A 13,907-nucleotide genomic window follows, 5' to 3' on the forward strand; every position below is an offset into this window, starting at 1 on the left:
AAAATTAGTTAAAAACGGTCTTACTAAGCAAATCTTTTACTAAAAATATCAAATAAAATAAATCCAAGGAGTTTTATGCGGAGGAGGAAAAGTTTAGGTAGGATTACTAGCTCTGAGACTGTTTTTTGTCAAGCTGTTGAAGCAAGAAGTAATAAATACATTTTCCTTGGTGTATTTTGCAAGGGTGCATTGGAGTTGAATTTTGACTGACTACTATGTATCTATGCTCTTACTTCTGTGGGAGCTTAGTCCCTGAAAAAAAGAGGTGACAACAGCAATGGAAACAGATGAAATGGGTTGAGTTAAACCTGCTTCTTCAGAGTTGGCATTTGGGTTAGAATGTGAGCTTTGATCTTGTTCAAACAGATTGCAGAGTTCACCACAATAGTTTTCTTAGTATATACAGCCTGCTACGTACTAATATGTGATAGACAATAAGCAAATTAAACATGTTTGGTTGTAAGATTTCAAAGGTGGTTGTTTTAATGTGTGGTTAAGTAATGGATCTAATGATGATTTGGGGACAAGTGTAAACATATTTTTTGTTTTGGCCAATGAGTAATGTGGACTAGATTTTATATATCTTTCTTTTTGTCTTTGCCAGTGATAATGATATCCTGGAAAGGATCCTTGAACATGCAGGACTAAACTCTAGAAACACAATGCTGTGGCATCCAAGATTGGCTTCTTTATTTAGAATCTTTAAAAACTTGCTTTCTATGGTGCAGTAATTGACAAACATTGGTTTAAAATATCTTTGACGCAGGAAACGAGCCAAGGAACAAAATATCCTTCTACAAATTGAGGCAGATCCTCTAAATATTTAATGTTTTCCTTTGCTTTTGTTATGTGATTGGAAAGCTCTGATTAACAGTAAATAGGAAGATGAAAATTGCAGTTGTGCTTGAGTGGAGAAAACTAAGCTGTTTGGTGTAGCCCTTATCTATAGTTACAGGTTATTTTAAATAAATATCCACTCCAATCTGAGGGTTTATACCCAGTCTGTGAGGGTTCAGCTCCAAAATCAAGTACAGTGGAGAGGTTATCAATAGAAGGGGGGCCATAGTGCACAACAGGGACAACAAAGTCTTTTTGTAACACTTACTTTTTATTGGCCAACCAAACAGTATACACACAGCAGTCCGGTAAAGGGGAGAGAGAACAATACGAAACATCTAGCATTTGCTTTACTTACACCATCCCTTGTGGAAAAACCCAAAGAGTCAGTCATCATCCTCATTGTCATCATTCTCAGCAGCATTATCAGCAGCAGCAGTGGTGGTCATCCTGGGATCTCCTCAAGCACGCAGGGCCTGATACATCTTTTATAATGTTTCGCTGACACCCACTTGGTTCATATGTATTGATGAAGGCTTAAACCCCTTTTCCTTATTTGAACTTTCACATCCCACTACCTTTGGCGTGACCCAGTTTTCATAGGCTAACTTGTTACTTCACCTTATACTTGTTAATATGTACATCTCTCAGTTACCATACTGGTGGTTAGGACATTGCCGATGCTTTGTTTGCAAAATCCCCCAAATACTCTGAGCGGCTTTAACTGATACATTGCCACATATTTCCTAAATTTCAGCGGCTGACTGTTTCGTCTTATGATATAGAGTCAGTCATTGGCTGACATGAGTAACTAACCAGTCTTTAGGCCTGAGGCCTTGTTTGGCTAAGGTATATATTTTACAAGCCTAAGGCTGTAGGCCCTGTGTTACAACGTTAATTCATACTTACATTTCACCTCTGTATTCTAAATATGCATGATATAATTTATCCTTGGCTAATTGGTATTTGTCTGAAGAATCAGTGAGAGAATTTCCAGTATGACACATAGAGGCTTATCAGCATTGTCATCCATATCAGTTTCAGTGGCATTATTTATGGCCAAACTCCAGGAAAAACTCCACTAGGACGATCTCCCTTTCAGAGAGAGATGAAACACTGCAATCTAAAGGTTTTTTTTTTCAGTTGGGTAAGGATGCAGGAGAGACCCTTGTCCCTCCAACATATGAGCAGACAGTTCAGGAGAGAAGAAAATTATCAAAATCAAGAAGGAGATGTTTTCTTGCTGCCTTTATATAGAAGGAGCTTACACCTAAGAGAGGACTGTAAATGTTTGAATAAATATAACTGTGTATGCAAGGAATATATACTGGGATAATTAATTACAGTGAATAATATAGAAGCAAGAACATATTTGCTTTGTAATTTTACAGTTTAAATTATTTTAAAGTTTGGGTCATGATTCCTTTCAGCCCATGTTGTGGATGTACTCAATTTGTGACTCCACGTTATTCAGTAGTTCAGTGGGGAAAAAAGCAAACCCCAAAAAACATTTGTTTCCACTAGAGAAAGGAGTACAGCAGAAGAAAATCTTCCAACTGGACTAAGTGGTTAGTCTATTGAATTAACTGTAAAGCTACCATATTATAAGAGCTAAATTAGCTAAACATTCTTCATGTGCCCCAGACAATGCATCATGACTTCAAAGTTCATAAATTTCTTCAGTACTGGGCCTAGTATTCTGATTGTACTTGTGGCTTCCAGATTCCTAAAAATGCACTGTGTTTTTGTTCATCCCCAGATACAGCCATATCTAAAGTAATTCAAGTGTGCATTTAAGACTTTCAAATGAAATGTCATTTAATTTACCTTAGCTGTGTTTGTTGTTTGTTTTGTTTTTAATATCTGATTTTAAAACTTTTAGGTCATGACAGCTGTGTAGAGCTTCTTTTGGAACAGGAAGTTTTCCAGAAAATGGAAGGAAATTCTTTCAGCCCATTGCATTGTGCTGTGTAAGGAAGTCCAAGATTACTGTAACTGATTTCATTACAATATTTAATAAAAGCACAATCATTCTCTAAGTAATAGCCTGTTTAATTTTTTAATAGGATAAATGACAATGAAGGTGCTGCTGAAATGTTAATTGATACGTTGGGTGCTGGCATTGTAAATTCAACAGATGCAAAAGGAAGGTAGGAATATAACAACTGCACTTAGAAACAGTGCACTACAAACAGTAATCTCCTTGCTTTTGTGTCACAGCTTTAATGTTTTTTAAACTTATTTGGCATATTAGTCTTCTTTTCTATTTAAAGACTTCTTTTGGTTATATACTAAAAATGTTGTTGGGGATTTTTAAAAACCTTGTATTGTGTTATTAGAGCTGAATTGATTTTTAATTGTGCAGGAGAGCTTGGGCATTTTTATAATTGCATAAACATTTGTGCAATATAAATCTTTATGCCCATTAACTATATTGTCCATTTTATTTTTCTAAGTCATCCTTGTCCATATTATGGACTTACTGGTTGCTAAATATTCATTTTAAATTTGAGGCCAATTATTTTCAAAAAAGGAAAAATGATCTTCTAATAGCAACTGTGACCACTCTACCAATAATGACTTCAGTGTATTTTTATGGTAGTGACTGCCCACACTGGTACAATTGCAGGATCACAGTCAAAGTTTGCACCTGTGAATAAAACATTATGTATGTTTCCTGGATGTAAGCCCATTTTCTCTTGATTTCTTTTAGAACCCCCCTTCATGCAGCAGCTTTTACAGATCATGTGGAGTGTTTACAGCTTCTGCTCAGTCATAATGCTCAAGTAAATGCTGTAGATTCTTCTGGAAAGACTCCTCTAATGATGGCTGCAGAAAATGGGCAAACTAACACCGTTGGTAAAGAGAGAGCTTAAATATCTTCTACTTTAACTTTTAATAATGTACAGTAATATTATACTATAGATATTGTTGCTTTAAAATTACCATATGTTATGCATTCACACGTTTATTAGAAGTATATTATTTTAGGTTTTAATCTTCATTTTATAAAGTGGAAAATTGATAATTCCTTTAGGAACACACTATTTAGTTAATGCAAACTTTTATTTCCTTCAGAGGTGCTGGTTAGCAGTGCTAAGGCTGATCTGACCTTGCAAGATAGCAGTAAAAACACAGCACTCCATTTGGCTTGCAGCAAGGTGTGTGTCAGTTTCTATTTGAGCCCTTTTTTGCATGTTAATGAAAAACTATTTTTCAAGATATGATCTTTTGTCAAACTCTGTAAAATCTCCAGAAACTACTTCAAAAAGACATACAAAACAATTTCTTCAATGAGTGTGTTATCTGACAAACATGTTTCCTGTATATTTAGGGTCATGAAACTAGTGCCTTGTTAATACTGGAGAAGATTACGGATAGAAACCTCATCAATGCCACCAATGCAGCCTTGCAAACGTATGTATGGCCACTGAACAATATTTTACAGTCAGATTTTCAATATATTTCTGCTGTTAGTAAAACTAATAATTATATAAACAGTTTTAAGTGTTCAGGTTTCCATCTGAATAAGAGAGAGAATGTTGGAAAAATCTTATGCCATCATGGCTCAAGGAATTCTACTAGGAATGACAACAATCTTATGAGATGATCTAGAGGACAGTAGTCTTGTGTGTTGATTCTTTATAAGCACTATTCAGCTTTTTCTATTAAAAATTAAATAGTAGTTAATTCCAGTGATTGTTACAAATATCTAATTTGCGGTTTTAAAAAAAAGGAGGGTGACTTAACTAATTATGAAAATACTAGCTGGAGAATACTTTTTGTTTACCTTTATTAAAACAGTGTGACAATATGGTGTTTTCTAGCTAACATTACGTCTAAAAACTTTTATCTCAGAACTCTATTTTTTGAGCCTGGTTATCGGGAAATTCAAAATTTAAGAATCATTTTATTCTATAAAGCTGTGAAATGTATTTGGAACTGGGATGGAGGATTTTAATAACTGATTCTTCTGGGTTTTTTCTCTTAAGTGATATTGGCAGCTTAGAACATGGATTTCTAAAATCTTTTAATTAGGCCTTAAATTTTTATGTTTTCTTCTGATTGTTATCAGGGTTGCTAAACGACTCTTGGGTGTTTTAGCATTTAGCAACCCTGTCATGTGTTCCTGCTCCTCTGTTGGAATCTCTCTCATCCAATTGTTGCTCAATGGATTTCCTTACAGTATCACCTTCTGTCAATTAGGGGCTGCTTTGATTTGGGAATTAGGTAGGCTGCTGCTCTTTGCTGCTCTCCATGTTGGATCTTAAGCAGCATGGAACACACTAAGCAAGAAGAAGAGTGAAGATGAGGTGATGCCTGGTTGCCCTGGTGCTTGGCTAATGAGAGGCAGAAAGAGGTGGAGAAAAAACAAACTGGGAGACAAAACGGGGAACAAAATAAGATAAAGAGAATGGGGGCACACTAAGGAGGATGGGGACAGTCTCTTCTAACTTCTTCCAAACAACCTGAATCAACCATACGGCTCATGTGCCTCTCCAGGGGAAAATCAGTGACCTTTTTCTCACTGGCAAGAAGTGTCATGCACTTAGCTGCACAAAACTTGAGTAATTTTAATGTTTAAAATATTTTACTGGTATGGAAGCTTATTTTACAATCAGTTACACTGAGTTCCTAAACCAAGTGCATCACATCTTGCTAAAAAACATTACATAATTTGTGATGCACTTGGTTTAGGAACTCAATCCGTTAGGCCCAAATTGTAAATAACCTTTTCAAATGGATTTCAGTTTATTCATGGTGTGAAATGCTTCTTACTTCTTGAACTTTAATATTTTGAGCTACAGACAATGGGTGCAATTCATGTAGTGTCCCTGTGGATGCTTCTCTTCAGGTGCACATATGCCTCTCGAGCCCTTGATCGGAGATTTTCAGTTAGCAGTGACCATTCAGCCTACACATGTTGCCTATGGCTCCTTGTTCTGGATACCAAGGCTGTATAGGGATGTGCTGGCAAACCGCCCTCAGTTCCTTCTCATCTGCCTTGGCCTATGACAGAGCCCTAGCATGTCCACATTGACCGTGCCTCAGCTTTTCTAATATTCCTATAGTGATTAAGATAGTGTTTATAGTTGTTAGTGTACTTCTAATTAGTCAGTTAGGTAAGTAGCAAGAGGATTATTTTACTCCCTTCTTTCCCCTCAGGGAGATGTATCTTATTCCTGGCTGGGCATACCTGGTTTGCCAGATCTCAAACATTGCCTCTCATGCTGAGAGGCTATACTTGTGAATGACAGCCACTCTGTGTGTGTCTGTTGCTTGAGGGAGTCCTGTGTCTCCTAGAAGGGTAACTTCTGCCTGGCTCTCAACTCCAGGGCAAGGAAAAACAGAGAGACTAAACTCAGACTGGTAATGAAGGAACGCTCCCTTCAGCCAGCTTCTGAGTGCGGTCAGGAGACATCCCATCCCCTCTCCCCTCTCTTTTTGGAGGCTTCAGGGAAGGCTTCCAAAAAGAGGATTGTGGACTCTCACCTTAAGGAGCCAGCTCCAAATAGGCCCAGTTCCCTGGTGAGATCTACGGTCTCCGAAGCCTTATCCTCTTGACTCAATACTGTTGAATCGAAGGACTCCTCCTCCAGTACTGGTGGGGCCATAAGGTCCTGTAGCATGAAGGAGAGAAATGACTCCGATAGGCCCTTAGTACCTTCTACCAGCAAGGAAGGCAAAAGCAGAGACACTCAACAATGTTTAGCCCAACCATTGGTACCCATGCATGCAGAATCCTGGGCATCAAGCAAGCAACAGCACCAGACACCATTGGCGTCCACTTTAGTACACCTGCCATCAGCGGTACCACTGGCTACAGCAACTGTGGCCTCAGCTACCGCATCAGTACCAATCCCCTACTCGATACCACAGGAGTTCAGATATACTAAGGACCACTCTATAATGGAGTCCCAGTTCCTCATGAGTACTGAGCGTGTTTGAGTACTCAGACTCTGAGCTACTGTTCTCCAATACTGGAGGAGACTCCACTATTTTCTGCAGATAGTCATCCATTGAATGTAATGGAGGGGAGGATGAAGGGAAGTCCCTGCTGGTCTCCTGTTTCTCTTTAGGGTTCCCCAACATATCCCTTCAGGAACACATTCTCTGCAAATCATAGGGAAGATTGGGCTCATTATCAAGGGTGGTGGAACCAACCCTGCATGCCACCCCCAATGCTGTATGGGCCCCCCCAGTAGCAATATTGTGATCCTTGGGCTGCCTATCAACAATTTGCCAAACTACTGATACTGTCTCATAGGGAGGCCAGAGTTGTACAGCCCTCTCCTCCCTAACCAGCGGGCGGTGGAGTCCTGCGTAAAATGTGGGAGTGCTAGTTCCCTGGTTAAACATTTAACTGTGTAACCAATAAAATTTTAATCAGTTACACGGTTACTTTTTTAACCACTATTTACATCCCTAAGCCAAATATAATTTTATAAATTATAACAGATTCATAGCTTTTATTGAACATCTGCCACAAGAATATAGGGAGCAATTCCAATCCACTGCCTCAGGGGGTCAGTTGGTGTCCAGAACTGCTTTTCAAGAATCCTAAGTTGCTGCAGACACTGTTGCAGGTCCATCTCCATAGTGGTAGTGGTGATGTGCAGGGCATCTTGGCTCCATCCCTCGGGATTTCTGAGAAATAGAGAACACAGTGGAGGGACCTCCCCTTCAATGGTTGTAAGCTGTTCTTGGAAACCACAGATGAGTCCTTGCATACTCTAAAGGAGTCTAGGGCTACTTTACTATCCCTGGGTATATATACACCTACAAATAAGAAAAGGTTTAGTGAGTCACAGACTGCCACTGATTGCATCCTACTCAGTTTTCTGGGTTCGATAGGTCCACTAAACCCCTCCCCCTACCCCCACAGAAAGAGACGTAGATTTTGGAGAGGGAGGGCCTCCCAACCGTCGTCCAGGATCACCCAGTTGTCTTCAAAGCAACAGGTTTGATAGGTTGGTCAAGGGTTCACATCCTCCTGCACCTCTGGATTTACAGCTGCACTCATTAGCCCACCTCCCGCCTTTAGAGACCACCTTGCCTAGTTCCAGCATGCTTGGAGATGGATCACTACAGACAACTGGGTTATAGAGGTCATAAAATGAATGGTATACTTTGATTTTATGTCCCTCCCTCCCTTTGACCCCCCCCCCCCCCAATCCCTCTTCAGGGACCGCTCTTGCAAGCTTTTATTGAGACAAGAAGTGAACTCTCTCGGTTAGGAGCAATAGAGCCAGTTCCTCCTCCTCACAGGGGCAGGTGATTTTACTCTAAGTATTTCCTTGTGCCAAGGATGTTACTTAGATCTAAGACTTCTAAACAAGTTTGTGAAGTCTCAAAAGTTCAGAATGTGTGACTGGCAGCTATAATTTCTTCATTAGAGAAAGGGGTTTGGTTTTCAGCCCACAGCATATAAGATGCATATTTCCATATAACAATGTACCCATTGCACAGAAAATACCTATACATCACTATAGGCTAGGATCATTTCCAATAATGAGTGCTTTCCTTCAGTGTTTCGTTGGCCCCAAGGTTGTTCTCAAAAGTCCTGGCAGTAGTGGTTGCTTACCTTTGACAAGAAGCGATCCTACTCTTCCTATACCTTGACAACCGGCTACTCAAGGGCCGTTCCTACGAAGCAGTGTTGTCTTCTACCCAGATGGTCCTTGCTGTGGTCCAGAGTTGGGTCTGTAGCTGAATGTAAAAAAGTCCACATCTAACCCCTGTACAGAAGGTACAGTTTATAGAGACATATTTGGGCTCACTGACTGACAGCCAGAACCTATCTTCCTTTAGCAGCTTCTTAACTTTGTCATTCTGGATGGGCAGTTCAGGGGAGCCCTTGAACCACAATAAGGAATGGACTTCAGCTCCTGGGACATGTGTCAACTTGCACCTTTTTGACAAATCACACGAGGCTACCTCTCCATTGCTTCCAGAGTTGGCTCAAAGCAGCATATTCTCCAATCTAACACATCTTGGACAGACAGTTGATTAGTTCCTCTTCAAGTGAGGGACTCTTTAGACTGGTGGAAGGATCAACTCAATGTCTGTGAAGGTGTTCCTTTCTGTTGCCCAGCCCCATCAGTGACTTTAACAACAGATGCATCGCTGTTGGGATGGGGAGCCTTCCTCAATACCCTCACAACTCAGGGTACATGAACAACTCAAGAAATCACCCTGATCCCCATCCCCTTGCAGCAAAGTCGTGAAACTGTGGAATTGGAGCATAGCTCATCAGATCCAAATTTCACCAGTCTACCTCCCAGGTATTCAGAACATCACCACTGACGTCCTCAGCAGACACTTCTCACAGGATTAGGAATAGAAGCTAGATGCCCAAGTTCTCCACAGTATATTCCTAAAATGGGGACTGCCAGAAGTGGATCTCTTCGCCATCTCCAGGAACAGGAAGTGTCCTGTTTTCTGCTCAAAAGGGGATCTGGGCCACGACCCGTGGGAGATGCCTTTCTTCCATCTTGGAAGAAGGATCTATATGCATTTCCTCAAACACTGCGACTACTGACAGTGATGAACAAGATCAGATAGGGCAGAATCAAAGTTATCCTTATAGTGCCAACGTGGCCAAGAAAAGCTTGGTACCCTTACCTGCTTCACGTATGTGTCCAGCTGTTGTCCAGGCTCCCAGCCATTCCTCATCTACTGTCACATGATACAGGTTGTATGCTTCATCCCAACCTAGCGTTTCTCTGCCTGAGGGCATGGCTCCTTGATGGTTCATAGAGAATCCTCCTGCTCTATAGAAGTACAACAGGCACTACTGAATAGTAAAGAAAGATCAACCTGCACTACTTACCTGCAGAAATGGAAGAGAGTCTTCCATTGGTATTGTTGATGCCTCTTGCCTGATTTGGTGCCACTTTCAGTCCTCTGATTATCTTTTGGAGCTAAAGAAATCAAGTTATCAGTTCGGCTAAGATCCATTGGCCACAGTATTAGCCTTTCATTCTCCAGTAGAAGGAGAATTTTTACTCATCCAGTATCATCTATTTATTTATTAAGGGTTTTGGAGAATTTCTATCTCCAGATTAGAAACCCTATCCTGACTTAGGACCTCAACTTGGTATTCAGTTACCTTATGAGACCTCCATTCGAACTAATGGCAACCTGTTCTGTGTTGCATGAAGACGGCCTTGTTAGTAGCCATCACATTGGCCTGTAAGGTTAGGAAGATTGAGACTTGATGGCAGATTCCTCCCCACCCCCTTCCACAGTGTTCTTTAAGGACAAGGTCTCTATGTCCACACCCCAAATTCTTACCTAAGCATCTGTCGGAGTTCCACTTTAGCGGTCCATTCATCTACAAGTGTTTTCCCCAAAGTCACACAGTTCTTTCTCTACAGGAATCTTGTTCACATACCTTGGATGTTAGAAGGGCATTGGCTTTTTACTTCAATAGGACCAAGCAATTTAGGAAATCCATCTAAGCTCTTCATTTCCTTCACGGATGGATCCACTGGGTCCTCAGTCCCTACTCAGAGATTATCAGGATGCATATGTGGATGTATTATCACTTGTTATGATGTTGCAGGCATTCATCCACCACCACCCCTTCCCTGAAAGGGTGATAACACGTTCAGCTAGAACTTAGGCAACATCTACAGCATTACTGAAGAATGTAGCAATATCTGAAATATGTAGGGCCACTACATGTACATTTTTGAAACATTATGCCCTGATCCATGCTGCCAGATCCAGTGCAGCACTTGGTTCTGCAGTACTGTCTTCGGTTCTGGACTCTATTCTAAAGCTCCCTCCTTCATCTGGGTATACTGCTTGGGAAGACGCCTGAAGTGGAGCACCCATAGACACACTACTCACTTGGTGCAGTAATTGCAGTTCTTCGAGACGTGTATCCCTATGGGTGCTCTACTACCTGCACTCCTTCCCCTCTGCTTCAGACTGTTCCTTAGGGAACATTTGGGTGGAGAAGGAGCTGAGGGCAGTTTGTCTGGGCACCCCTATACAGTCTCGGTATTAAACATGAGGAAGCATTAAGGCATATGCGTGGGCCAGATGGACACTAACTGAAAATCTCCAACCAAGGGCTTGAGAGGTACATGTGCATCTGAACTGGAGCCATCCCTCGGGGGACACATGAAGAACCAGTTACTGCACAAAGTATGTAACCTCTTCTTTCCCCTCCGCCCCCACACCATGAGCTTTATTTCTGTTTACGATTTATCAATAATGTACTTGTTTCATATGCAGTGTAGTGAGATTAATTTGGGGATTTTCACAAACTTCATAATAAATGAAAGTCAATATAGAACTGAGGTGAACTACCAAAGTTATTGGGTATACTGTGTGCCCTGTTGTGGTTTCTTTTTAAAAACAATTAGGTAAATTTTGATTACCACTCCTCTTCAACTGATGCTTTAAAAGAGGATGCAATTATAATGTTTGAGGTAAATCTGTCTGCTTTGCTTGATGGATTGATGTGTCTTGAAAATTTAAAGTTACATTTAATAGTTGAAGGTTTTGAGTAGATAATGAATTCATTGTGCTCTGTGTTCTTTTTGCCACTTCGTGCCTTGAATTGTGAGAAAATTATTCCATCTGCAGAGACAGTTGGAGATCTTTGGTTTCTGAAAGCCAGAAGTTCATCTGTCTAAAAGAAAGGCATTAGTATTTCAACCGAAGTTCCTTCTAAGCTCAGGGTACCAAGGGACGCACAGAGGTAGTTACTTGGGGTATGCAGGGCTGCAGAGGGGGAGAAGCACCTCTCCCACAGCCCCGGCCCTGGAGCTGCTGCGGCAGGGGAGAGGCACCTATCCCCCGCTGCAGCAGGTCGGGCAGCAATGCATTCACTTTATCTAGTTTCACAGTAGGTTAAGTCAGGAAAAAACTTGGCTCTTAAGACTATCACGCTCCTTGGAAAGGGTGCTGGGATACTAATGGTTAAAAGATTAGAACCTATTTAAGATCACTAATTACAAAGGGAATCATCTCTGCTATCTACTAGAAAAGAACTGGGAGTGCAAAAGAGTGTACACAGCAAGGTTTATATGGTTTTGTACCACTAGTTGCAGTTTAATTGTAAGAACTGTTTCCACTTTTTACCAGCACAGAGAGTATGTGTAATTTAAATGACTACTTCTGATGCATAACTAGTGTGAGCACAAAAATCTGTGCTACCTTAAATTTGGTTGGGAATGTACTCTGTCTTAAAGATTTCTATTAAGTAATCAATCAAAATTCCGTATACCATCACAGACCAAATGCACGCAAGTCTCGTATAAAAACAAGCCAATAAAAAACATTTTGGGCAGGGGTGGGGGAAAACTGAGAATTTCTGCACAGTTTTATTCCTGTTTGTCAAAATTTCAAGAAAAAGGGCTTTTCAAATATTTCTGTGAAAAATTTTGACCAGCTGTAGTAAAAACCTATTACCGGGTTTACACTACCCTGAAAAGTAATTTAGCTCCCTCTGCTGGTTTTACATCAGCAATGCTCTGTCCCTGAGTACATCCTGACCTCAAAAGTATGAATGCCCAGTCAAGCAAGCTGTTAACAGAGAACCTTTGATATAATGTAGCTTCATTAGGAAGAGCAGGTGGTAGCACACAGCTGTGTTTTCAAATAGAAGAAGAAAGATTTGGTAGGGATAAGCTAGTTTAAAGTAACAGCAAATATTATGAACTTCTATACATATATCTTTAAAGACTTAAAAAGCAAACACCAGTGTTTGGGTTATTTTTTTTTTTAAATGATCAGCTTCAGTGTGGGAGATATGACAGAGTTCTTTTAAAATTATAATTACTCCAATTTGTGTTTAGTAAACCTGCATTTGAGGAAGTAAGGATTAAAGTTTCTGGAAGCACTTGGTGTTTGCTTACCTCTCCTTCACTGAAGTCAATGGAAAAACTTCAGTGGGAGCAGAGTTAAGCCAATGTTGACTGCTTTTGAAAAATATTGCACTCTACATAACCAAGGTATGCCGACTCAGCACCTCACATGCAAACCACTTGAATACAAATGGTAGGGCCTGCACCCCAACCCTCTACCCCAGTCCTGAGCCTCTTCCCACACTCCGAGCCCCTCGGTCTCACCCCCATATCTCCTAACCTCCATATTTGTGCACGCACAAAATTAATTCCGCACATGTATGTAAAAAATTGGGGGAATATTGATTTTAACTATTCTATATAATAGAATATGACTAGCATCTTGCTAGTGGTATTCTAATAAAAGACAATTGCCATTGACCTGCATAATTCCCCAGATGTGCTGCAATCTACTTTCAGATTGCAGTGAAAGATTAGTTATTTTAATTATGGACACAACTAGTTGCTATAATAACACTAAAGGCGAACGTTTGTTGCTACCCTTTTAACAAGTGCTTTTTAATATTTTTGTTATAATAAGGCATGCCAGATGAGTTATTCCCTCACAATGTCACATGTCATAAAAAGTAACAAGTATTACTAGTACATAATTTTTACTGCAGAAATGTTCTTTGCTGTTAAGAGGAATAATGAGTATTCAGCTTTACATTTTTTCTTTTTTTACTTCTAAATGAAAATAATTTTTTTTTTAATTTTTACATTGTATAAGAAGTTAAGGAACAGAACAAATAAAGGCTATACATAGTGTGGTTGTCAATATAGATGGGCACTTGATCCCTAAAATATTCTTTTGTATCTTGTTTTGAGGCTTCTTCTATAACCAGGTTTGTTTGTCTTCACAGACCTCTGCATGTTGCTGCTCGAAATGGATTAACAGTTGTAGTTCAAGAACTTTTAGGCAAGGGAGCAAGTGTACTTGCTGTAGATGAAAATGGTAAGAATAAAATTCACCTTGTTTTCCAGTAAGGAACAGTAGTTTATGCTCCTGGTTTGTGAAGTGGTAAACTTTCTTAAGTTTTATATTGGTTATATGATGGAATGCCTTCTTCTAAGAATAGGACATGTGGATGCTGGGTCAGATTAGCAAAGCAGGGGAAATGGAAGAGCCTGATTAAGTTTGGAACATTAATGCAGGTTATCACACGCAAATAACTGATTTCGCATTGCAGTCTGATTATATTAGGT

At 40.1% G+C, this 13,907-nt stretch overlaps 1 protein-coding gene across 3 annotated transcripts in view; it reads left to right on the plus strand.

Annotated features, from left to right (window-relative positions):
- ANKRD28 (ankyrin repeat domain 28) overlaps positions 1-13,907 on the plus strand; it is a 235,172-nt gene that overhangs the window by 205,483 nt on the left and 15,782 nt on the right. For all 3 annotated transcript variants that reach the window (XM_074945705.1, XM_074945703.1, XM_074945704.1), the window contains 6 exons: positions 2,720-2,807; positions 2,904-2,987; positions 3,551-3,696; positions 3,916-3,998; positions 4,172-4,254; positions 13,565-13,656. In XM_074945705.1, the coding sequence (XP_074801806.1) occupies positions 2,720-2,807; positions 2,904-2,987; positions 3,551-3,696; positions 3,916-3,998; positions 4,172-4,254; positions 13,565-13,656 (576 nt within the window). The remainder of the gene's footprint in view (positions 1-2,719; positions 2,808-2,903; positions 2,988-3,550; positions 3,697-3,915; positions 3,999-4,171; positions 4,255-13,564; positions 13,657-13,907) is intronic.

Source organism: Natator depressus, chromosome 2, assembly GCF_965152275.1.
Source record: "Natator depressus isolate rNatDep1 chromosome 2, rNatDep2.hap1, whole genome shotgun sequence".
Classification (NCBI taxonomy): Eukaryota; Metazoa; Chordata; order Testudines; family Cheloniidae; genus Natator; species Natator depressus.